Consider the following 26,992-nt stretch of genomic DNA (forward strand, 5'->3'; position numbering starts at 1 on the left):
AGCGAAATAAATATTTCCTCATTTCACGAGGCGTTTTGCGTCTAATTTATGAAATTCCGCGTGGCGCAGATTAGATTGAGGCTTGTAAGTATCGTTTGCAATCATTTTAATTACACGATTCCACATAAGACTGCGCACATTAAGCAGCAGAAGCAAAAAAGAAAGTGCCGCAGCCGGCGTAGCACGTGCCAGCTAGCGTTCAAAACTCGCGCGCCCGAAACCGGTAGGTGTTAATCCCATCCGCTTGGTGCGCTATTGTCAATTCGGCCGCTGGTCTGTATGGGAGTGTCGGCTCTTGTTGAATGCTTCTCTATGGTATCACTTTGCTACAAAAGATTGTACGCGGCCACCGCTGAATTCAAGCACCGATTTCTTTCAGTCATTCCAGCGAGCGTGCCGCGCCGCGCGCCGATTCCACCTACTTAATATGGGTCCTTTCCAGCCATTTATAAATTATTTTAGGTGTTCTCTTTTCCAAGCGTTGTCGACATTTCGAACAACGTTGCGGGGAAAACCAAATGAACTGTTTGTGAAATCATTGCCTAACTACATCTTGGAATAATTTTCAAACGCATTGTACGTTTGTTGTTTGATTTACTGCCTGATGTACTCACTCGTGTATCAATGTTTCTTGTGATATCGCTGTCTCGTGTATTGAGACAGCGGTATCTGTAAATAAATAAAGCAAAGACGGAGTTCGATAGGCCTGCTATGCAAACTCGACTTAAATCCGTTGGTATTGACTACATCTAAAATGCTTTTCTACACATGTGCGCTTGTTCAGTCTCAGGAGCCTGACATAAAATGTATGCTGTATATATATATATATATATATATATATATATATATATATATATATATATATATATATATATATCTATATATATATATGTGTGTGTGTGTGTGTGTGTGTGTGTGTGTGTGTGTGTGTGTGTGTGTGCGTGTGTGTGTGTGTGTGTGTGTGTGTGTGTGTGTGTGTGTGTGTGTGTGTTTGTGTGCGTGCGTGCGTGCGTGCGCGCTCTTGGTTATATGCTGCTCTTCAATAAATCTCGTCGACTTCAATTTGGGTCCTGTGTACGTGTCACCTGTGTATGTGCCGCTTTTCATCATAATAATTATATAAAACTTAGCACCAACTATTAGCGACGCACTAAACATAAATAGATTGCTAATAGCATTCAAGCCGCCAGTCATCTCGAAAGGATGGACGCAGCCCCCATTTTTTGAGCCCTACAGAATTTGCAAAGATCGCCTTGTGGCAGATAGCACAATTCTAGTTCATGACCTATATTACTCATGAAGGCAAATATTAGTTCTATGAGAAATCGAAGTGCATAATCGATTAATAACACAGTTTCATGAATTAACTTTTAAACTAATTATGTTGCGGAACATATTGCAATTTACGCTGTAGCCGGTGATGACGCAGGGCATACGCATTTGGAATTAATCCTGAGGATGGCACCCGTTTTGAGATATTCATTCACAAGGTATGCAACGAAATACATTAGCATTCCAGTTAGGTTTGCGCCCCAATGCATAAAACAGTGTATTGTAAAAAAAAAAACTTAAGTAGAACATTAGTGCATTTTTACCGCTAGTTTGACGGCGCATATATCGAAACCGATGCCATCCTCAGAAATTATTCGAAGTGGATATATACTGGAAATTCACCAGCTACAATTCGTAACTTGCAATATGTGCCGTTAACTAATTTGCAAAAAGCTTAATCACTGATATCTTGTCATTTAGTGAATTATACATTTCGATTGCAAGTGATGTCTGCCTATTTAAGCAATCCATTTCAATGATTATAATTGTGCTACCTGCCACAGGTCATTAAAAAAATTTTACAGTTTAAAAAGACACCTGGCCTGAAGGCATTGTAACTTACTTAAAGCGAATTTCTTTAGCATAGTCGACAGCACGTATTTCGGCCTTGTTTGTCAACCTCGTGCAGACTATAGTGGAAATCCCGCACGCAATTTCTAATTAACGTAAGATGTTGAATTGATGCAATGTGTCTTTTGTTAGGAGGCCAGCGTATGTGCATGGGGCACTCTGAAGAACGCTGGACCAAACTTTGAGGAATAGCACTAAAGTACACGCAGGACTACAGAAGGAGACGATGGCACAGCGCTGTGTCTTCGTCTCCTTCTGTCGTCCTGCGTGCACTTTAGCGCTTTACCTCAAGTTATGCAGTACCAACCAGGCCATCAGTCTGTTCTTTTGAGCTGGACCAAAGTAGTGGTATACGGTCGCAGCCACTGGCGTGTTTCGTTTTTGTTTAAGATCTAGACACTCAAGATGCCGCACCTCTCTACCAGTAACGCCTATGCACAGTGTCTCACGCCAGCAACGGTAACGATCGCAGTGGGCTACAAAGATGCTAGAAGTTGAACGTAGCAGCCCCCCATTGTTGTCTATACGACCAGAGAGAGAGAAAAGATGCATAGAAAAGCAGTGAGGTTAACCAGAAGTACTTCCGGTTGGCTACCCTGCACGTGCGGCAGGCGTCAGGGGGATAAAAAGAGAAAGAGTGGAAGGGTAGAGAGTGAAAGAAAGAGAGACGAGCACAGACAAACCACGCACTATAGAGCGGTAGAGGGCGGCCTTCTTAATGTCTATCGTAGACAGGAGGAACCTTAGTGGCGCGAATAAGGCTTTCTGCGCAGATGTTCTTTGGGAGAACTGGCCTACAGTTCTCCCAAAGAACGACCTGCGAGCAGAAGCTCACCGGAAGCTATAAACAGCTCAGCAAAATTTAAAACTAAATATGCAAAACATAACTGACAGTATTGCCGCGAGTCGAAGAAGCAACCGTTTTATTTTGCGCCTTCTTTCGATTTTTTAACTACTATCTTGCCTGCGTTGAATTTTCGCCCTCATAGAAAATTGGCAGCTCGAAGTAAAACCAAGCTGGACTTACCATTTCGACGGAGCCATAATGGCGCCTGCTGAAGACTCCTCTCCTTGCAGCAAGGTCAGTCGATGATGAACTGCGAGACGAGAGGAAGAGGGACGTGAGAACGTGTTAGCACGACACCATCGCACAAAAGAGCAACGACGACTAGTGAAAATAATTCGGGCAAAACAACAAAAGAAATGAGCGAACCCTGCACACCTTTGCGGGTAGATCTAGGTTGGCTGTGAAATCTTTTTCATGGGCGACGTAAATAAGGCAACACTGCCTCCAGAAGAATGAAATTGTTTTATTGCAGAAAGGCGACGTAGAGAAGCGCACCACCAGCCACGACGCAAAAATAACCTCGCAAAAATTGTTTTTCCTTTCTCTTTTTTTTTTCCACCAAGGCATTGCAAAAGAGTAAGTCAGTTTCAGAAAGCAGTTTCAAAACGTCTTCGTATAGTCCCTAGCTGTAAACACAGTACACTGTCAATTGCAGACAAAATGACGAACGAACGGGAGACATTAGCGACTAGAAAATAAAGAAGCTCTAAACCCGCGAGTGTCTAACGGCCATGCGCACCAGAAATATCGATGAACACAGCAAAGGAGCGCTTGCACATTTGAAGGACTCTCGTGTGTGTCAAACATAGTTTTGACGCCAAACCGCGAGTGAAGGCGTACACAAAAGCTCTGCTTTAATGAATTGGCTGCTGGTGTTGTCACGAAAGTGCTGTTGGATGCGCAGAAGCGGCTTGGGTGCAGCAGGTTCTTCTGCGGAATATTATATATATATATATATATATATATATATATATATATATATATATATATATATATATATATATATATATATATATATGCGAACGAGAAGAAAGTGGCTTAACCGAGGGGCCCGACTTCCACTAATCATCAGAAACCAACAAACAAAGGCACCAAGGACAACATAGGGTAAATTACTTGTACTTACTAAATGAATTAAAGAAATTATAATGGAATTGAAAGCGGATGAAAAAAACAACTTGTCGCAGTTGGGGAAGTTCCCAGGTCTTCGCATTACGCTAGTCACAGACGCATCGTACACGTAATGCGAAGACGTGGGTTATATATATATATATATAGTAAAGAGTGTACTGAACAGTTCCGAGAGTAACGTCTGTTCGTAACGAGAAGGCAGGTGACGCAGAGCAGGAACACCTGGTTGCCCGAACGGCTCACACTCGTGCTAAGCACTGGCGATCCTGCTGGCCCACTGGTTGCACAGCAGGCATGGAAGAGACGATCTGGCTGGCCTTGTTCTTGTGCTCATCTTCATTACAATTACTCCCGGTGCAAAAGCGGAGCCGTCCTGGCGACTTACGACGTGGAGACGAGCGGAACGTGAGTAATAAAAAATAGGGGCAAAGACTATCAAGACTATATATATATATATATATATATATATATATATATATATATATATATATATATATATATATATATATATATATATATATAGTCTTGAGAGTCCTTGCCCCTATATTTTATTACCCAAGACAAGGTACAGACAAGCAACTACAAATGTATGTACGTACTATTCTACGCACCTTGCACTATTTTTTCCCATAGTCCCCACACCGGTTCAGGCACTTGTCCTATCACAGCACTAAATTTTAGATGATCCTGTCGTCAATCAGCGACGTCAACACACCACCACCACCTCACACTTCTCAAATCGGGACGCCTTTCTGTATAGACCGTTTTTTCGTAGGCGCCGCCATATTGTGAACGCAGTGGCGCCGCCTATGAGCAGCGCCATACTGGCTTGGGTGAAAGCGGTCACCCAAGCCATGGGCATGGCAGGTATACGCTCGGCGGTAGGTTCTGGCGTTTGTTTTCGCGGTCGTGCGGTCTGCTTAGTATGACGTGCGCCTTCTACGTGGTAAACGGTTCTGTGAGACGTGCTGAAGTGGTTTAAGGCGTCATGGCCGGAATTTCTGCTGGCGTTGAGGTGGACGGAACACGCAGCGCGATGTGTGCGCGCATATTTGAGCCTACAATCAGCCTCGGAGATCAAGTGTGCATTTCTGAATGTTCCAATCACTAATGTGACCTTATTGCAGTATTATCCTCTATTTCTAAGCTGCGGTTTAGGAGCCATGAAATATACGCGACGATCCTAACAGCGTGGGTAGCGTTCTGCTACGATAGGAGCTATGCTGTTATACTTTGACAAGCGTTCAAACTGTTCGCTGCAGGTTACATTGCGTGACTACTAGGTTGGATGGATTAGGTTTGCACCCATGAATAAAAGTTTTGGCTAGTAATGGCAGCATACCTTGCAGTCTGAATTAAGCTTGTCCAGCAAAGCGACCGTTTACGAACTGCGCGAGCGTCCTAAGCAGTAGTAGGTGCTGGATTACAGATATTTTTGTTCTATATAGCACATGGTCCAAGCATACGGCGTCAGCGGTTATATATGTATAAACGTTGTGCGGCGTTAGCCCGTTTTCTCTTGCTTTTTAGAGAAAGAGGATAACCGAATTTTTTTTTTCGGTTGTGTTCGTTCAGTTCTCTACGACGCACTCACACGTATTACGGAAATCTTGCTCTCAAAAATAGCCATCGAATTTTTTTATGCGAACCCTCTCATATATTATGGCTGTATAGAGGCCAAAAAGGCAATGCCGAAGCACACAGCTTATATATGTATCGTGCCGGCTCACCAACCGCAGTGATCGCTGTGTTGAGCAGCGCCATGGGCCTCATGCAGCAAGGCTAGCGTAGACATATGATAATTTCAAGCATACTAGACTTGAAATGCGTGAGAACGATGCCAGTGTATCAGAAATATTTGATAGCGCCTGCCGCTCAGATGTTTCGTGGTTGCCTTAGATTGGCCGTGCACGAGCATGCGCTCTTATGTTTTTTGTTTTACTCCCTACGCCAATCGATCAGACAGTGAGCTGATTTACCATTTAATACTGGTAGTACAGAGACGCCGGTTTTCTTTGTTGAATTAAAATCGATATAAGCAAAATAGTAAACAACACATACACGCACCGCGACTGACAATGCGCGTACACCGCGGCTGATTATGCGCTTCACATTTTTGCGCCCCCAAGATATATTTCTGCCTACAGTAGTTACCGATGCACCGAAAGGCTTCCTTGACGACCTTATATGAACGAACATGGCGTAAATTTCACAAAGTACCATCTAAAACATCTCGAAATCGTTCCGCAGCACGCGACAGCAATACTTTCAAGCAGCGCCGCGCCGGTTCGCCCAAGCCAGAGAGGAGGAAAGGCTCTCCGCGCGCCCTATCCTCCTCGCCCGATGAAACGGTCTATACGGGGGCAGCATTTACCTGTGGATTTCGATGGGCATTCGTCCCTTGCTCCATAGAAAACGAATCACACTTCGTTGCTCGTACGCCGTGGACGTTTGAAGCACAACTACCATCTTGAACAACTGACAGCAGCGCCATGCCGCGGAGCTACCGCGTTATAAGGCCAGGCTGGTCCAAGAAAGGCCCACCGCTGGGAATGGATATGCTGAATTCGCATTTACAGATTTATTTGGATAGAAACAATAGGGGCAGGCAAATACTTTCTAATGAGCCCTTGTATTATATATATATATATATATATATATATATATATATATATATATATATATATATATATAATGCAGAAAAAGAGTACGACGTACGGTGGTGGGGGGGGGGGGAATAAGCACAGTATTGTTGACTGACGTTCCAGCTGGTAGACCAGCCTTTGTGAAGTCAAACTTTGACAAAGGCTGGTCCACCAGCCATAACTGTGTGCGTGCGTGTGTGTGTGCGTGTGCGTGTGCGTGTGCGTGTGTGTGTGCGTGTGCGTGTGCGAGACACCCACCGGTTTTTGAGACGGGTACAAGCAGCCCCCCGACCAAGCACCCGGCTTTTCCCGGGTGGGCTGCGTGAGAACATCGTTCAGACCGCTATGCTTGCTGTGCAAGAACCAAGACAAACAAAACACGACTCTTTAAAAGATTCGGCAGTGCGCATCTGACGATGACTGTCGGCGGTAAATCGTTCAGCAATGAATAAGTATAGCGACGCAACGCATTGCCACCGTCGAATCGAGTTATGTATGAGGCGTGTACTGAAGTGGGACTCCTCTTTCGCGCTTCTCTAAGAACGTTCGGCACCATCTAGCGGCGCCGTCGCGAAGCCTGCGCGTGGCTTCCGAAATGCATGACGTGCCGGTGCGCGTGAACGCTGAGAAACGCGTCATGCGGCAACCGGGCTCCATTCTCACGCTTCTTTCTAAAAACGCCGCGTCATCTATTCGCACTGCCGAGACGTCATTATAAGGACATTGTAATCATGGCGCAGCTCGCTAAAGCATTGGCGTGAAAGGCGCTAATTGAAATGCGGCAGGTACCCAGTGCATTTGTGGTGTAGCCTGATAAAGCATCGGGTTGCTGTCCTTGAGGAAGCCTTGTGACGTGGCCTCGACTCCGCTCAGCATCAGAGCAATTTAAGGGATCTTTTTCGTCATTCTAGAGCGGCGCATTGCCAGTTACGCATACCCAGTTACCCAAGTTGGCATCGAAGAGTTTCATTGAAGACCAGCACAGACCCAGTGCTCCAAGTCGGCGTCAAAGAGCAGCAGCTACCCTGTCCCGCATCTACAGTTATCCATGCGGCGTGACAGCGGTTTGCTGAAGAGCAGCACATATATGCACACGGCCACACACTCAATGATCCATGCTGGTCTGACGGTTGGTTTCGAACTTTGTTTCCTCAGCATATCAGCCCGATGCGCTATGCATTCGACCACGTACTACCCAGTGAACCAGGTAGGCAGGAAAATGCTTAGATACAAGTATAGATAGATGATAGTTGGCCCTCGAAAAAAGCGTTAAGTACCCTAAGAATTTTAACGCTTACATACAAGTCTGGCGGTCCAATGCCGTCAACTTCCCAATAGGTGGGTTTCCTTCCAAGCGTCTAGAACTCCCGCACTTGCCGAGCACCAGGCCGGGAGCGAGTTAATTATACCTATATTTTATCGGTCTGTACCCTGCGGCAGCACGCTTCTATCTCCCACCGCAGCGGCAAATCCTCGACTATTTCACCGAACCTGTGGTGTAAGAAGGGACGCCCAGAGGCCTTCGCAAATGTCTATAGGGCTTCCTTTCGAAATAAGAACACATATAAACAAGCAAGTGCGAGGTCGTGGTGCATCTATGCGCATTAGAAAATCCTGGAGGGTTCTCGGCGCACACCAAGCTTTGAACGTCGTACCTGCCGCATACGAGTAGGACACTCCAGAGCTTCACAGCAGCTGCGGTGAAATTGAGAGATGTGTTTCATGTTCCCGCTTCAAGCACCGCTACGTTTTTTCAACGCGATAGCATTAAAGGCCCTTTGTCGCTTCGGCAAAAAAAAAAAAAAAAAACATTTCGAACCATGCATACCCAACCACCAGGCCCTCCATATAGCGCAAGGAAGTTACTGAATTGAATTTCTCCACGTAAAATACGTCATAAAATCGTCACTTATGACTTACACATAATCTACAGACATGATAGCGTCGGATTGTAATTTTAATCTACGAGAAAACACAATTCTGTTACGTGGAAACTCAAAACACCAATCCATTTTGCAGCGTTTCTACCATACATAGAGCAGCCATTGCATCCGACATTTGCGCGCACCAGCGCGCGCAAATCTCAAAGGTCACGAAGCGGCGCAACCGGTTCTTTGCAACACCTCCAGATGGCGCTCGCTTCCGCCGCATCGCGGACAGTGTTCAGGTATTTGTACAGGAATAACATTGATTCACAGTGGAGGAAAAGAACTAGGAAGCTTACCATCAAGTATACGGATTGTATAGTGAGCAACACAGCAACAAAGAACGTCAAGCGGAAAGCCAGAGAGGCTGAGATAATCTCATGGGTGGCGGCAATGGAAAAGAAACCTGCCATGAGTAACTACTTAACCGGAAAAAACGAAATATGGAAAGAAACAATGTACGATAACTAAAAGGGAGCTCATTACTTTTCGAAGCGAGATCAGAATACCTTAGAACACGCACTTATAAAGCGAGACATAAGAAGGAGCAAGAAGCATGTGATTGCTGCGGTAAAGCTAGGAAAACGATGGAGTATGTTGCATTAGAATGTGAAAATATCTGCCCAGCGGTCTATTTAGGAATCACTGGCCTCCTTCAGGCCCTTGGATTCTGCGAAGCAGGGGGAATGTAAATATGTCCGCAATAGTGATTAGTAAGAGGTGAGTGGAAGATTGGTGGAAGAAAAGTAGGGAAACAACAAACAACGGAGGCATACAAAAACAAAGTTTACACTAGAGGTTTAGAAACTTTGGTTATGGGAATTCAGCATGTGTTCTTTTCGTTTCCTTTTTTTTTCTTTTTGAACATAGGTAAGACATTAGGCAATAAAATAATAAGAGCTTGGTGGTGCAACCCACTGCCCCGTTCCAAAGGGGACGCTCATGCCATCCATTCATCCATCCATCCATCGCGGCCCACGCAAGAGGCCACGCTTCTACCAGAAAGCTTGCCTTCGTGCATAGCGTTCGCCGCAAGCGTTTCCCGGCAAACATTACATTTACATAAGCTGCAGTTACCGGAAAGTGTGAGAAGCAGTCAGGGATCTTTGAATGCTATCGCGCTCCACTCCTAAAGGCAAAGCTTAAGCGTCCTCCAATTATATATATCTATATATATGTATGTGTATGTGTATGTCTGTGTGTATGTATATGTGTATGTCTGTGTGTGTATGTATATGTGTATGTATGTATATGTGTATGTATATGTGTATGTATGTATATGTGTATGTGTATGTATGTATATGTGTATGTGTATGTATATGTGTATGTGTATGTGTGTGTATGTATATGTGTGTGTGTATGTGTATGTGTATGTGTGTGTGTGTGTGTGTGTGTGTGTGTGCCGACTGAAAGGGATGTTCTGAGGACGGTATCGTTCAAAGAAGTACGCACAAGAATCACAGAAATGGAGCGATTGACGAGCACTGAAGCAGTGCTTTTGTTTTCTTTGTTCCAAAATAATTGCAGCGTTGGAAGGGAACCTGTATGTTTATAGCGCGCGAGAAACAGTACACGAAGCAGTTATTCAACTTTCGCAATGGAAGATCAATAACATCGACGTCGGAAACTGGGGAGGGGACAACTGAAAAATATACGACGGCTCTTCTGTCCCCCGCGGGGTTGACGTACAGTGGCAAGAAAAATAGTTTATACGAGTTGATAAAATTTCAATCCTAGTGCGCATCATGAAGCTCACGCGGGCCGAAACGCCAAAGCAACTCTAAAGTTTGATGAACTTTTGAAAGTTTGTGCTAAGGTATGTAAAGTTTCCTGAAAGCTTTGCAATACAGGGCATAAAGATTTAGAAGTAAACCTTTTAGACGCTTTAGGAAAGACCTACTAAAACATTGCGAGAGAGCTGAAAAGAAAGAAAGAAAGAAGCGTCAGCGAATAAAACACGTCGTTAATGGCTTTGATACTTTTCTGACTTTTCTGCGGGTTTGAGGGGTTTTGAGGCTTTTACCTGCGCTCGTTTTTCTTTCTTGTTTCTTGTTTTTTTTTTTTTGCTCGTCTCTTTTTACTTCGCCATCGGTTGACACCCTACTTTCGCCTTCGATTACATTTCAGCGTGCGTATTGGGCTCCTGGACTGCGCTTGTTTGTTTCTAGCGGATAATTTAACCGGAAAAAGATAGATATTTCCTAACCTCACGCAGTCGGCGACGAAAGCTCTTTCTCGCCAGCTCGCGGAACATTCGTGCTTTCAAGTGGGACGAAGAAGTGCTGCGCCAAGCAGTGACCAGGCCGCTCAAAGGCTCGCGCTATTACCGCCCCATCGACGTCCTGAGCAACGATGCGCCGATCGCGAACCAAGCAACGGTTGAAACTGCAACCCCGATAAGGTTTTGCGTTTGCACTGCTCCAGCTAACAGAATTGCGCCCTCCCTCCATTTTCTTTTCACTTGTTTTCTTGCGTACATAGCATATTTCTTATTATTATTCCTTTTCCACTGCCTTCATGTTCGCTTTTATGGGACATTTTCACAACGCAGGACCCGTATTAAGGAAAAAAAAGTTCGTAAGGGCCGTTAAAAACGCTAGAGCGGTGTTCGTAATAGACGGCGCTAGCCAATCGTGGACATGGACGTGCTGGTGAAGGCGGCGGACCAATAGAAAACACGAACTAAAAGAAAAATGTCAACAGCACTTACAAGGCCGGGACCAAAGTGTATGTGATACACGCGAGCGCTAAGACGGGCACCACTTTCGAGATCTCCGGCCTTAAAGTCTATTTCTAAATGCATTGGCGTTCCAGCTAATAGTTTTCGAAAAGAATGCGTCGAGCAGTTCGGAATGATCTAAACTGTAACTTTAATGCATTTTTCAGTATAATTTGGGGAAGGATATCTGGGATATGGCGCTATCTTGTTAACGGCACATGGCGCTTCACTTCTGTTCGACTTCAATTCGCAATTGAAAAATGGCTTCTACAGTGGGTAATTAAAAGGTTAATCAGTGGAAATCATTTCTTGGCTGTCTGAACATTGGCATTTCTCGTGCAAGTAATCTACACCTCTCCCAAAGTCCCTTTGAGAAAGCGCAAAAGCGCTCTTTGTCAAAGGCGATCTTTTAAAGACATCTCGAAAGGGAAAAATTGACATCCGGCCGAATTGTAGCACGAAACTACAAAGGAAACCCGTACGGATTTCTCAGAAAGAAAGCCTTCCAGTTGAAGAAAAAAATTCAACCAGGACGAAATTTCCTTCAATTGCGAGGCTTGCTTTCTGAAAAATCCGTACGGGTTTCCTTTGTAGTTTCGTGCTACAATTCGGGCGGATGTAAATTTTCCGTTTCGTGCACTTTCCTCCGCCTTGCGGGCTTCCGCAGAAGTGATTTGACTTAAAGATATCTGTTCGCAGTAATCGCAGCTGAAGGCGACGAAGGGACTACTTCGGTTTTTGAAAGAGACGGATTTGGACAAGCGGCTGTGACAGTGATGTCATGTACCACGCAAGAGTGACGGACTGTAACTGACGATGTGTGTGCTGTGCTATGTGCTCTCTCTCTATCTCGCTCTCTCCTCCCCATCTTTCATCCCCTCGATCCCGCTCCCATGTGTTGGGTAGAAAACCGGTTGAGCTAAACTGATTAACCTCCCTGCCTTTCCTTCTCCACTTTTTCATTCCCTGCCTTGTTCGGAGTATAAATGAAGAAAAAAACGCTGGTACTTTTATACGTGGCGTGGTTAATTTTAAATTGCAGTAGTAAAATTCTTAGCGTAAGCTCTGCGCGCATAAGCGTTCATTTAGAGAGCACGTAGCTTTCAAGCGAGAATTCCGATGCCTGCAGCGCCCTACTCGCGTGTCAATTGAGCGAGCTTGTTTACGCTGCAGTATCGAAGGGGCCGCCACTTGTTGCTTGTTTACAGCATACGAGATAAACTATGCTTCCCAGTAACTAAGTAATTTGTCAGTGCAGCGGCCGTGCCAATACACACACATCTAATACTTTACGTGGTCGCATTTCGTTCGTAGAAGTGCCGGCGAGTGCGACCGCGGCAGCCTTCAATCAAGAACGGCGACGTGCCGGCGTTGGCACCGCGCCGTGTCGCCGCTTCCCTCTTCTTGTGTGTGCATCGCACTACGGTTCACTTCAAGTCGGCATGGCCTGTACTGAACTACAAGGGCAGTTTCCTTCGTCTTACCTGCGTATACTCTAGGCCAGGTACGCCAGTACTGCACGAGCTCGTCGGCTTTGCTAGGCCTAATTAAGCTGCGCTGAATGAGGTGGACACTGTCTCAACCTGCGGCCAGTTGTTTGTTCAGCATCTTTCATTTCCATTAATTCCTCATTTCTTTAATTCAATAATACGTACAAGTAATTTTCAAAATGCTGTCCTTGATGTCTTTAGTGGCTTCTTATGATTAATAAATATCGGGACCCTCAGCTGACCTCCTTTCGTCTCGTTCACTACTTAACGAGTGTCTCGAATCCGCCAACATTGATGCCTTCATATAGCATGTTTGGGTTTATTGACCAGTTGCCTGCACCCAAAGATATCACGTACTCAGGACGCCTGCGACAGAATGTTCCACATCCGCCGCGCCAAGGTTGTGAGGGATGGCATTCGCTAACACTCCCAGGATTAGTTCAAGTAGTAAAACATAAATACCCCATGCAGAATGTGGATGGAAAAAATACATACATACATACATACATACATACATACATACATACATACATACATACATACATACATACATACATACATACATACATACATACATACATACATACATACATACATGCATACATGCATACATACATGCATACATGCATACATACATGCATACATGCATACATACATGCATACATGCATGCATGCATACATGCATGCATGCATACATGCATACATACATGCATACATACATGCATACATACATGCATACATACATGCATACATACATGCATGCATACATGCATGCATACATGCATGCATACATGCATACATGCATACATACATGCATGCATACATGCATGCATACATGCATGCATACATGCATGCATACATGCATACATACATACATACATACATACATACATACATACATACATACATACATACATACATATTGTCGGTGCGATGCTTTCAAAAGGCTCACTCGCACTAGGCCGACTCGACACCGATTTCGGTCTGCCGACTGTTGCGACGACAGCGTTTTTTACCTTCGTGTCGGCGCCTCTGTCACACTGTACCGACGCCGAGCTCACCGCCGACCGTCGACAGATTGTCGGCGTCCGTGTGGCAGAGGCGCCGACACGAAGGTAAAAAACGCTATCGCCGACAGTCGGCAGACCGAAATCGGTGTCGAGTCGGCCTTATATAGTGTGAGTGAGCCTAAAGCGGCCGATCGCACCGCGATCGGCATATTGGTTTTGTCGGCGTCGTCTGCGCGAAAGCATGTCACACAACGACGACTCACCGTAGTTGGTCGCCTCAACGTCATCCTAGATGACAATATGAAACGGTCTGCCAACTACTCAGCCGAATGTTGGCGTCGGCGTCCCCGATGCCGACAAGAAGTCGGCACCTGTGTCGTGTCGGCCTACCGTGTGACGTACCGCACGTTAACCGAATATAGTTGCGAACAGCTGAAAATTCTACCGAAACACTAGCGCAAATACCGCGTCGTCAGCACTGTGCCGACAATACGAGTTCGCGTCTGCATCGACTGCAGGTTACCCGCGCTATTCCACAGACGCGCGCATCGTCTGCTCCACGAATCGCCGATGCCGTAAAAACGTTCCTAGCGCTCGCTATACAGCGCATGCGCACTCTGAGCTTGCAAAAAGAACAACAGCCAAGAAGCCGATAAAGTCCGATCCACACGACGGACCGAATTGCTCTTTTGGACCGCGGTCCGCGCATCACATGATAGGACGTCACCAGTTCGTGCGTACCGCCGTTGGCCCGCGCAGGACCGCGGCCCTCGCGGTCCAACAAATCGCCGAGGCTTTTCCCGCTTCAGTTTTGGCGGCGGACCGCATGCAATCCGCAGCGATTTTGGCGTAGCCAACGAATGTTGTCCGGCAACAGAGTGTCTTCAGCCAAATCCATTCTATTTTTCGGCTCAGCAAAAGCCAGTCGTTTCATGTCCGCCGTTCCGCCTACACGTGCGTGCAGCATACATATTTTTTAAAGACCGTGACCTCTTGGAGTGACGAGGAGGTTTTTTGTTTAGTATCCCTCGTTGAACAGTTCCCGGCTTTGTGGGACTCGAGCCGGAATGATAACAATGATAACACTCCGGCCGAGAGTGTAGCTGGTTGGTCTGCTCTGCCGTCTGCTACGGCGGTCCGCCGTGTGGATGTGCTCTGCGCCGGACCGGACCGCGGCGGGCCGTGACGTCGCATCACGTGACCGATCGGCCCGCGGACTTGGTCCGTCGTGTGGATCGGCCTTAAGCAGTCTCCCATTATCGGCATGTGCCTTGGATCTTCGGTATAAGCAACAATAGAATGCACTCGCTAATCAATTTATGACGGCGCAGGGAATGTTTCACCAAGAAGTGTGGCTTTAGCTGTTTTGGAGAGGACAGACGGTCGCACCAATGGACGCGTTCCAAGCGGAACCTTTGCTCATATGATGGTTGAGGTCTGGTCGGCTCACTTGAAAATAGAGCGTGTGCTATTTGCGCGCCAGAATCGCCGTGTGCGTCGGCGGAAGCCTTGGCCTGCTTTAGCCCAGCGAGACAGGATGCTGCGTGCTCAACGTCTCCACACCGTGTATACACAGCTTCGCGGAAAGTGCTCGGGTGGACGCTGCGGCCCTCAGGCGTCGTTGGTGACTTAAAAGGCTGGGCCGAAAACCGGGATGCGCCTGGTCACTGTGGTCATTACGTACATGCTTCGCGTTATATTTACCCACACGCGACAATGACGCCACATCGCCGGTTATGCACGGAACAGTGAGTTGCCGAAAATGGGCAGTTTTAGAAAAGCGCTTACGGCCCGCTACGATCAGACCCGTGCGTCCTCAGAATTTCAACCCAGCTCTACATTAATTTATTAAATTATGGGGTTTACGTTCCAGAACCACGATCTGATTATGAGGCACGCCGTATAGACCGTTTTCATGCTTACATTGTTCCCAGAAGACTTTCGGTTAAACACTCCGGGGCAACACAAGTTACAATAGCCTAAAAATTTATAGGACCCTTCATCTGGCACCAGTTCTGTTGCAGAGTAGGAGTGTTTGACAAGTGAATTGCAGGGTTAAATGCAAAAGAAAAAGCAAAACGTGTATACGTGAGATCGACATACGGCGCACGTTTTTTTTATATCTGAAAACATCAAGAATATGTGCCTACATTGTACTATGCGACAAAATACTTCTTTTTTTCTTGGCTAACTGGACTGTCGAAAATGGCTGACCGGAAGTTCTGTAGGGTGATGAACGCACTGCTGCCACATCGTGAATGAAAAAGGTCTATAGTGGGGGACTCCAGAAATTTCGACCACCTGGGGCTCTTTAACGTGCACTTCAAAATAAGTACGTGGGTGTTTTCGCATTTGGCGCCCATCGAAATGCGGCCGCCGTGGCCGGGATCACATTTGTACAGCGGGTACGACAGAGCGCGTGCGCATAGCGTTCACACCGGCCGCGTTCCGTAGACCTACGTTCCGCTACGCGACCGATTGAGCGGAACGTTAGGGTGCGTCGACTGGTTGCGTTGTCGTTTTACACTCGCGCTTAAAGCGCGTGACTGTCGTTTGTGGAAGACCCGCTAGTCAAAAGAGCGAAATCAACGCAGTTCATGCAGCCAGCGGTGCATGTGAAACGTTAGTCGAGCGTAGCGTAAGCAACGCTCTGCTAAAAATGTCTAATAACTTAGAGCCTCTGCATGCACTCTGCGAGCTTCGCGCGAAAGCTGTTCACACTCTCTAGGTGTTGCTGTGCGAGAGTTGACACTGCTATTTATCAGCGCGTCATGAAGCTCTTCATTGACAGCAATCCAACTGATGTGACAGAATTTATTCGCTATTTGCCACATAAAATTTATAACTTGTTCAAAAAGCCGGTCACCGCTAAAAAAAGTTCATCATCATCATCATCATCATCATCAGCCTGGTTACGCCCACTGCAGCGCAAAGGCCTCTCCCATACTTCTCCAACAACCCCGGTCATGTACTAATTGTGGCCATGCCGTCCCTGCAAACTTCTTAATCTCATCCGCCCACCTAACTTTCTGCCGCCCCCTGCTACGCTTCCCTTCCCTTGGGATCCAGTCCGTAACCCTTAATGACCATCGGTTATCTTCCCTCCTCATTACATGTCCTGCCCATGCCCATTTCTTTTTCTTGATTTCAACTAAGATGTCATTAACTCGCGTTTGTTCCCTCACCCAATCTGCTCTTTTCTTATCCCTTAACGTTACACCTATCATTCTTCTTTCCATAGCTCGTTGTGTCGTCCTCAATTTGAGTAGAACCCTTTTCGTAAGCCTCCAGGTTTCTGCCCCGTAGGTGAGTACTGGTAAGACACAGCTATTATATACTTTTCTCTTGAGGGATAACGGCAACCTGCTGTTCATGACTTGGGACTGCCTGCCAAACGCACTCCAGCCCATTCTTATTCTTCTGATTATTTCCGTCTCATGATCCGGATCCGCCGTCACTACCTGCCCTAAGTAGATGTATTCCCTTACGACTTCCAGGGCCTCGCTGCCTATTGTAAATTGCTGTTCTCTTCCGAGACTGTTAAGCATTACTTTAGTTTTCTGCATATTAATTTTTAGACTCACTCTTCTGCTTTGCCTCTCCAGGTCAGTGAGCATGCATTGCAATTGGTCCCCTGAGTTACTAAGCAAGGCAATATCATCAGCGAATCGCAAGTTACTAAGGTATTCTCCATTAACTTTTATCCCCAATTGTTCCCAATCCAGGTCTCTGAATACCTCCTGTAAACACGCTGTGAATAGCATTGGAGATATCGTATCTCCCTGCCTGACGCCTTTCTTTATTGGGATTTTGTTGCTTGCTTTATGGAGGACTACGGTGGCTGTGGAGCCGCTATAGATATCTTCCAGTATTTTTACATATGGCTCATCTACACCCTGATTCCGTAATGCCTCCATGACTGCTGAGGTTTCGACTGAATCAAACGCTTTCTCGTAATCAAAAAAAGTTATCAACTGATATATATAAACAGCTTCGATCAATCGAAGTTCTCCCACATAGTAGAACAATATTATAATATATAAGCGAGCATTTATCGATGTTTGTGCGTGAACGAAACTTCGGGAATCTCCCCAAGATTATCAACCAGCAGATATGCATCGAGCATTTCGTAGCAGAGTAACGGCAATTCAGCTGTCAGCGAAACAAATTCAGTCAAAATGTGGCGTGAATAATGAAAAAAATTACACCTTATTTCTTGCTTTATCAATTAATTAAAGCAAAGCTCTTTTTCTGTTTCCTCACATTTGTGTCTCTAAAGTGTGAACCGCGTAGGACGTCCACCCTGACTGATTGGCCTGTTGTTCATTAGCTCGAAGTTTCACATTTCGCTGAAGGAAATAGAGATCGGGCATCACACTATCTTCGGTTATGCAGTAATTCATTGCCCACGTTGAGCACGCGATCCCGGATTGCCTCGTGCTCTGTCAAGCATAAACTGTACAACCATTCCGCTCATCAAGGAAGAAATCGCTAGCAAAGTTTAAAGCATGATCGCGCTTTTTGAAAAAAGCGAAAGTCTGGCACCGCTCGAAAAAAGACGCGGCGGCGCAGGCTGCATTTCCGCTGCCGCACTGCAATGAGAAGGGCGGCGCGGCCAACCAGCTGCAAGCCCTCCTAGATTCCGGCACCGCGCAGAGCGTCCGCTCGTTCCGGCACGCCCACACGGCAGGCATGCGGCGCGCTCAAAAGTCGTTGACCGCCAACACCGACTTCGCGCCTACAAAGCCGAGACGTCATACGCCAAGCACTTCTTTTCCGAGGCAAAACTCGAGAAGCCTCGTCGTTACCCTTGGAAGTTTCTCGCCTGCGGGCGCGCCTGCGCCACTTTCGGGGTCGCTGCATTTCAGCGAAAGCTCGGTGGACAAGCGCGCAGAGCTCCGCTGTCGCGGCGTTCTTGTCGCTGTTTGCTACCCGCTCGCAGGCAGGGAGCCCATGGGCGGCCAAGCGGGGGCAGGACCTCGCTGCGCCGCCGCCGCGCACACCCCGGCGTGTAATTAACGAGCGCCCAGCTCAGAAAATCCACAGCCAGAGAGAGCGCCTGATTGGCCCACGCTGATACGACCGTCGCCAAGTTGCCGAGAGTTCGTTTTGCTCGGCCCAGCGCTGCCTGCTTAGTCGCTAATGAATCGCCGCAAAAGAGTGAAAGAACGTACAAGAGTACGCGCGCACACACCGCCGCCAAAAAAAAAAAAAAGAAAGCTAGTGCGACAGCAAGTGCGCTTGTGACTCTTTCATGGATGTGGAAGCCCGGTACGCAGCCGGGGATAACGTCAACAAGAGTGTGCGCACTCCCGGCCAGCTCTTGTTTTCTTTCCTTTATTCATTCTTTGACCGAGCAGTGGCGCGATTAGGGTCATCTCGGGCAACTTTCTCTTCGTGCTTTCTTCCGAGCTCCGTTGGTGACCAGCGAGAGACCAAATAAAACACGGCGTGTTGCCTCATTCTCGGACGTTATACTGTTGCTTGTAAAGCGTCCAGCTCAAAAGAGCTGCGTCGCAGAGGCGAGCTAGCCATGATACCGACCGCGGTGCAGGTTGCACAATAGCTGCTGAAATAGCAACGGCCAGGCTGATTCTGATGTCCCGCAACTTTATCGTATTATCCGTTTCTCTGTAAGCCGCAGCGAGACACGCGTTAGCACAGTGTGGCAAAGAACAGAGCGCCCTGCTGTGAGCGCTGCCGTTAGGCTGGCAACACTGAAGGTGAGGTCATGCGCGGACGTCAAGTTGGAGTGCTGCTGAACTGGAGAGTGAAGAGCACGAACATAATTTCTGCCAAAACAAATGTGTGGTGAGCCTTTATTGGACGTGTCAGCCCTGAAGGACATCATTCGCTCCACTTTTTATTTATTCTATATGTTCGGACAAAACGCCTTTCGCATGAAGACTCATGAGTCGGATTTATAAGCTGAAAAACGTGTACACGTAGAATGAAATGGTCTTTTTAGGCTCGTCACGGGTGTTTGCTAATGAATACATAAATGGTGTGGAGCTTCGACGCTCCGCAAGCCTGATCGCTCATTGAAGATTAACTTGTTTTGATAAAGTCCAATTGCGCTTTCGGCATGGAGAAATGCGCTCTTTTGTACCATCTTGTGATACGGTCACGTTCTGTGCCAAACACACGTTCCTGCGTTTCTGCACTGCACGATATCACAAGATAACTGCAATACCTTGCATTGCAGAAGTGCATAAATTGCAGGTGGTACGTGTATATGCAGCAGGTTTCCTTGTGCATGCTGATATCGTTGGAATTTTCTACTTTTTCTCCTGTGCGTGGCGGAAAGCGGGAACATGGTAAACGACTGTTCTTATCGTCTTATCGAAGTCGTATCAATTATTCTTATTTCTGAAGAAAAGCTACTGGTTTACTCTGGCGAGCTACAAAACTACAATCCGCGTCTCTTCGCGTGTCTGGAAGGATGTGTTCGATGGTCAGTAATTAAATTTAGGGAAGTATTCTACGGAGTTAAGGGATCGGAAAATTAAAAGTAAATCTAGGCACCCGATAAAAAAAGATAACAAATACCCCTATGCGGCCAAAGCATTCAACTACGCTCAAATATTCTATGGAGAAAATACTCGACCTTGCTTTCCCTGCTAAGCTTGGTTCTTATTTGGGCAACAGTTTGCGCACACAACCGTTTAGGTTGAGCGAATGACATCTCAAATGCTGGAAATCAAGAGCGCATTTCTGTGCGTGGCTAGCACACGGCTATATCCGAGCGAAGCTGCGAGGGAGCCTTGGCCCATTCGTTGAATTGAAGCAAGTGTTCCTAAACTCTTTGTCTCGTCCTCTGTTAGACCTGCCATTAGTAAAACGAAAATTGACAGTCACTTAAGTATCCTTACGCGATTTGAATCCGAAAGTATAATGGCTTCTCTAATTAAATGGTTACCTCCATGACACGTGACGTCATACATTATCACGGGTCCTTCACCAATCTGCCTTAATCCACTTTGCTCTAATTTGTACGAACCTAAATCCACCTTCCTCTCATGTGTACCAACCTTAGTCATCCTTAATCCGCTTTAATCCACCTGAATTCGCTTTACTTCACCTTCATTCAGTTTACTTCACCTTAATCCACTTTACTTCACCTTAAGTCACCTTACTCTCAATTGTTCTAACTTTAATTCACTTCACTCTAATTTACCGTCGTATTTCTCAGTGCGAGCCGCAGCAGGTCCAGCGCCGGGAACGTGACGTCGTCACTTGGTCGCGTGGGTTTTGGTACCATGGGATGTTAACAGCAGATGCTCGCCGGATTTTCCCCTTCATGGGGCATATGATGCTTTCGCATTAATAAAACCAAGTTGTATCGACGCTCGGAAACTGCGTAAGAAGGATTTAAGTGCTACAGAGTTCACGTTCCGCGGGAGGAAGCACCCCTCCGAAGCACTGCAGTACGCACAGTCACACAGCATCCAGTTTTACCGGCCCACGTGGTCAGCAAGAAGCATTCGTTCCCCCCCCCCCCCGCCCATTTCTTTCTTTCTTTGTTTGTTTCTTTGTTACGCAGCCAGTTATTTCCCTTCTCCGATGCTCGACAAGTGTGCACGACCAAGTGACGGAGCAGAGATGCATATAAATCACTTCTGGGCAAAAAGAAAAGATACAGAGAGCATTTTTTGAGTTAAAAAAGTTAGCTAACGCGACAAAAAAGGAAACAGCACGAGGGTTATTACACAGATTAGCCCTTGACAGAAGCATACATACCCATGGCACCGCGGGAGCACGTTGGCAGTGTATTTGTGTTGAATTTAACTCATGCGCAGGACAAGAAAAAAATATGGATGGAAAGAAGGAACCAGGGTATAAGAAAAAAATCAAGAAGAATAGGTGCGCACAGAAAGACGTCGCAGTGCGCGTGAGTGTGGCGGACAAGCGTAAAAAGGCGGCGCAGAGAAGCTGCGATGCGCAGGCACGCGGCCGTCACTGGCCGACGACGCGCTCGCGGCGGCGCGTTTATCGACCGGCCATTTAATGGCGCGGTCGCCAACGCGGCTGGGCTCACGGCGGGTGACGCGCGAATAAAGAACGCGCCAGGAACACAAAGGCAGGCACGTCGCGACAGCAAACTGCGCACCCCCGCGATAAAGGAAAGCCCTGCGTCGGGTCACGCCCCGCCTCCAAGGGCTCCGACAAAGGGGAAATAAAAGCGGTCACCGGCCCCGCCAAATGAGCCGCCGCCATCCCCAGTCTTGGCCCCAGCCTGGTCCCACCTGCCCCGATGGGGGCCGCGCCTCATCTTCCTTCGGCCACCGGGCGACCGGGCTGTGACGCGTAAATTTCGGAGCACCAGGAAAAGGTTAGACGCCATAGACAGTGCCCGCGAGAACTCGGCGAACCGGAAACTTCGTTACGCTTTCAAAGCTATTTCGGTAAAGCCGAAAAAAAAAAGTGCCTTCTGAAAGGGGCCGGCGCACCTTCGTGCACCCCGTATGGTTGCGCGCATTTCTGGCTGGGACTTGGCGCACTCTGCAAAAAGAGTGACGCGTGCCCTCACGCCATGGCTTCATTTTATTGCGATAGCAATGGTATGGACACTCCAGGCGCATTTTAGCCTTCGCCGTGACGTTCCGTATAAAGTCCAAGGGCGATAACATCGTCGCCGCGCGCCGCATGCTGTAGGTGCGAGCGAAAGCACGCGAGGGTAAGCCGACGATGGTGGCTCAATTTTGCGCGCACGAGGAAGGAAGCGTGCAGTCTTCCGTCGTGCGCAAGGTACCGGGGGGAGATGAGGAAGCGTTCTACACCAGCGACGGCTGCGTATGGCGCGGTCGTGCGGACCCTATATTGAAAGCGATCTGCGTTAGGGACACAGTGCGCCGAGTACTGATAGCTTCGTGTGCGCTGTATTCTCGCCGCTTAGTTCGCGTTGAAGCGAGAGGCAGCACGAAGGTCAATTCGCTCGCTGCTGCTGCCGCGCTTCCTCACTCGAGATTTTTGGCAGCGAGTGTGCACGGCCATCGAGTGTGATGTGTTCATGTTTACTCGTGCACGCGTGACCCCATTCTTATTAATTTAGTTAGTAAGCGAATATTTACAAGTTTATACAGCCGATAAAGCTGCTATCCTTACTTCGTACAGCTATCTACTGATTTCCTATCGCAATCGGTGCTTGGCCTTTCGGGCGAAGCTGCGACACTTTATCTCGTCATGCACGCTGATAACTTGCGTTATGCTTTCGAGCTCCAACTTACAAGGTTCCGTTTGTGTAGTTTGTTGCGGTCGGGTAGGTATACTGCCAAAAACAGGCTCACGTGAACCCATTCTTGTTAATTTAGTAAGCGAATGTTTACAAGCTTATACAGCCGATAAAGCTGCTATCCTTACTTCGTACAGCTATCTACTGATTTCCTATCGCAATCGGTGCTTGGCCTTTCGGGCGAAGCTGCGACACTTTATCTCGTCATGCACGCTGATAACTTGCCTTATGCTTTCGAGCTCCAACTTACAAGGTTCCGTTTGTGTAGTTTGTTGCGGTCGGGTAGGTATACTGCAAAAAACAGGCTCGCGTGACCCCATTCTTGTTAATTTAGTTAGTAAGCGAATGTTTACAAGTTTATACAGCCGATAAAGCTGCCATCCTTACTTCGTACAGCCATCTACTGATTTCCTATCGCAATCGGTGCTTGGCCTTTCGGGCGAAGCTGCGACACTTTATCTCGTCATGCACGCTGATAACTTGCCTTATGCTTTCGAGCTCCAACTTACAAGGTTCCGTTTGTGTAGTTTGTTGCGGTCGGGTAGGTATACTGCAAAAAACAGGCTCGAGTACACCTCTACGTGTATCATCAGTCGATGGCTTAAGCGCTTGCATCATAAATGTTAAACTCCTCCCTGGAGAGAAGGCAGATGTGGTGCATCTTCCAGTGGTAGTTTCCAGCCTGTTTCTCTATTTGTTCTCCTCCTGTGTAGGCTATTTCGATTTACGCAGACATAAGTACTACTACTACTACTACTACTACTACTAATAATAATAATAATAATAATAATAATAATAATAATAATAATAATAATAATAATAATAATAATAATAATACAGCGTGTAAGGCTTGAAGGGGGAACCTTCACGGGGTGGTGTGAGGTTTGAGTTGCGGACGTTAACCAACGAAAAGACTGTATCATATCCTATCCCGCAAGTTCACACTCGTGTTTTCTGTGTGGACAGCATCAACCGCGGGGGCAACTGAACGCAGATTAGAGTCGTCAAGCGTAAAGTCAGAGATGCTGAAATGATCTCATGGCTGGCGGCAATGCAAAAGAAACCGGCCATGAGTAACTACTTAAGAGGCAAAATCGAAATCACGAAAGAAACAATTTATGATAACTCAAAGGGAAGCTCATTGCTTTCCGAAGGAAGATCGGGATGGTTTAGAACACGCACCTCTAAAGCGAGATATAAGAAGGAAGAAGGAGCATGTGCTTCTTCTTAAAACGATGGAGCATGTTTTATTAGACTGTGAAGACATCTGCCCAGAGGCCGATTTAGGCACCACTGGCTTCCTTGAAGCCCTTGGGTTCAGCGAGAGCAGGGGAAAAGTAAACAAGTCCGCAATAGAGATTAGTAAGAGGCGATTGGAAGATCGGTGGAAGAAAAGTAGGGAAACGACAGAAAACGGAGACGTACAAAAGCAAAGTTCTCAATAGGTGGTCAGAAAATTTGGTTGTGGGAGTTCATATTGTTTATTTTTCTTTACTTCGTTTTTAACCTAGGTAGGACATTAGACAGTAGCAAGAGCTTGGTGGCGAAACCCACCGCCCCGTTGCAAAGGGGACGCTCATAACATCCATCCATCCATCCAGTCGTCGTAAACAAAGAACGACGAATGAATGAACATGCATTAGAAGCCTTCACCACAAACCAGGCTGTTCTCAGCAATTCACAGCTTAGTTTATAACCATATGCCTCATTTATTGGCCCTGTAGCTTGTTCTAAGAGCTCTTCCTTTGTTTTCTCTCTCTCTCTCTCTCTCTCTTTTGCTTCTCAAAGCTATTACATGACGCATATTTTTAGTAATTTTTTTTTTCATTTTAGAGCAACTCAGCAGAGCTTTGATTCGGGCTGGTTGGTAACCTATGACGCTCGATTATTCGCACACGATAGGACACACGACAAAACGTAAAATTATCTCCTTCCCCTCCCCCGTTTTAAACACACGCACGCACTACCGGGGAGGTTAAATTCAACGGAAATGCTTTACGAGATGCATAAGTGTAACATGAAAGTGCGACAACTTTACCTAGCCTAAACGTCCTTTATTGTAAGTTGTAATCTAACGTTTGTAAAGGACGACCAAGCTTCGCCTCTTCAATTATCAGGTAGATGGGGCGCAGTTGCACCCATTACTATAATACACCACGCACAAGTTGCAGTAGCTTTGGCCCCTTCGTTCACGCACGTGACGGGTCTACGCTACAGATGACCTCCGCCGATAAATAACAACATTCACCGACGATTACGATACTCCCTAATGCGAAATTTGAGCGCAGCTCTATATATGTTTTCATTTCGCGACATATTGGCTGGCGCCGACAATCTGTCTCGTGCGGTACGTTGCAAACTTAGCAAACTGGGTACGACTGCCTCGCTAATCGGGGGATAGCAAGAGGCAGTGTGTGGCTGACGCGTGGATGCGATTCACAGCAGCCGCCACAGACAGACCTCCGCTCATGCAGTGCTTTGTTTTCATATATTGTATCGGTGGAAGCACTAGCCGAATGCCATTGGTGAACAGACGACGGCGAGCCACTCCTCCGCTTTCCGCCCTCAAGGTACCGCTGCACCCTCCTCCTCCGCTTTCCTCCTCGCGCTCTCTTCTCTATCGGCGTCTTTCATTCCCCGCTGCGCTCCGCGTTCGCTCTTTCATCCTTCACTGTACTCGTTCACTCGGTTACGCCGAGGGACGCCGACGAGGGACGCCGACGCTAAACGCAGGAACGGACGCCTAAAGCCCCAAAACCAGACGTACGCGGCCGCACGCGCCGCATCGCGTCTGAGCGCGTACGGCGTCAGGCGCGGAGCCTTCATCGCATGTCGACTCGCGGCGGCGTGGAGAAATTGCACTGCTAGGTTTTTTGCGCGCACACCGGAAGCTGCCGCTCGCGTCACCCGCCCAACGCGCCTCACGTGACGACGGCGAACTCACGTGACTTCCGGAACGGTCCTTCGCGCGGCGTGCAGGCAAGCCCGGGCAAGCTGCGTGCGTTGCAGTCGGAGTTCCACGCGGGTTTTGGTATTTTATGATGGCAGCCGCTGAAGTCTTCAGGCGCAACGGGTGCATTACTAGAGAGGTTTATTTTGTCCGGTATTAGGGTAAACGCAAGCGGACGGGGCGTCGAGGCGAAGGTGTAAACAGGATCGGCTTGCATGGTGCAGCCACCTGGTGGCGCAGAGCTCAAACAGACAGAAAAAGCTAATATTCCAGTAAGCAAGTGTATTTTACTTTGCTGTCGGTGTAAATTTTTGGGCAGCAACACGATTGCGCCAGCGCCGAAAATTTACACTAGCAGCAAAGTAGAATACACTTGATTAAGGCAATATTAGCTGTTTTTGGTCTGTTTAAGCTCTGCGCTACCAGGTGGCTGCACCATGTAGGCCGCTCCCGTTCACGCCTCCGCCCCAACGCCCCATCCACCTGCGTTTACCCGAATTCCGCACAAGGTAAACCTCTCTATTAACGAAATGTTCATCGCCGAAGTTCGGGATATGACACGGCGTGCAGCACGCGTAAGGCACAAAGCACGCGAGTGATGCTATGCCGACGCTGCTGCAAATTTCACTGGGTTCACAATACTGGGTATTAAGTTGCAGTTGAGCTGACTGAACCACTAGGAGTCCTGCAATATCGATCGTTTGTAATATACAGAAACAAATTATAAGTTAAAACTTATTGTGTGTTATTGCCATCTTTAACACATTGCTTAACGTGACCATTAAGCGAAGGGTGGGCGGCCTAAACCTTCAACACTTCGCCGCCGCGACGAAACGCGCGGCGACGCGCGGCAACTCGTGCATCGTTTGCGTGCGCGCCCTCTTCCTCCGCCGGACGCGTCGCGACGTCGAGTGAGCGCGGCGCGTGCGGACGCGTCCGAACGCGTACGTCTGGTTGGGGCTTAAGAGCTAAGCTCTAAACAGAGCCTTGACTGGCACTTCGGTCGCTGAAGTACGCCTTGGTAACGCAGCATAAAAAACAGACGCGTTTCCAGAGGTGGCCCTAAGCTGGCATCGCTGTGTACCGTGTGGAGTGGGACGAAATTTCGCGTGCTCGCTTGCTTCCGGCTAGTACTGTAACA

General features: G+C 47.4%; 1 protein-coding gene across 4 annotated transcripts in view; it reads right to left on the bottom strand.

Moving 5' to 3' along the window:
• The window catches only part of LOC142586075 (GTPase-activating Rap/Ran-GAP domain-like protein 3), a 567,772-nt gene that overhangs the window by 178,732 nt on the left and 362,048 nt on the right, over window positions 1-26,992 (bottom strand). For all 4 annotated transcript variants that reach the window (XM_075697347.1, XM_075697339.1, XM_075697344.1 and 1 more), the window contains exon 2: window positions 2,930-2,999. In XM_075697347.1, coding sequence (XP_075553462.1) covers window positions 2,930-2,999 — 70 coding nt within the window. The remainder of the gene's footprint in view (window positions 1-2,929; window positions 3,000-26,992) is intronic.

Source organism: Dermacentor variabilis, chromosome 1 (assembly GCF_050947875.1).
Source record: "Dermacentor variabilis isolate Ectoservices chromosome 1, ASM5094787v1, whole genome shotgun sequence".
Lineage (NCBI taxonomy): Eukaryota > Metazoa > Arthropoda > Arachnida > Ixodida > Ixodidae > Dermacentor > Dermacentor variabilis.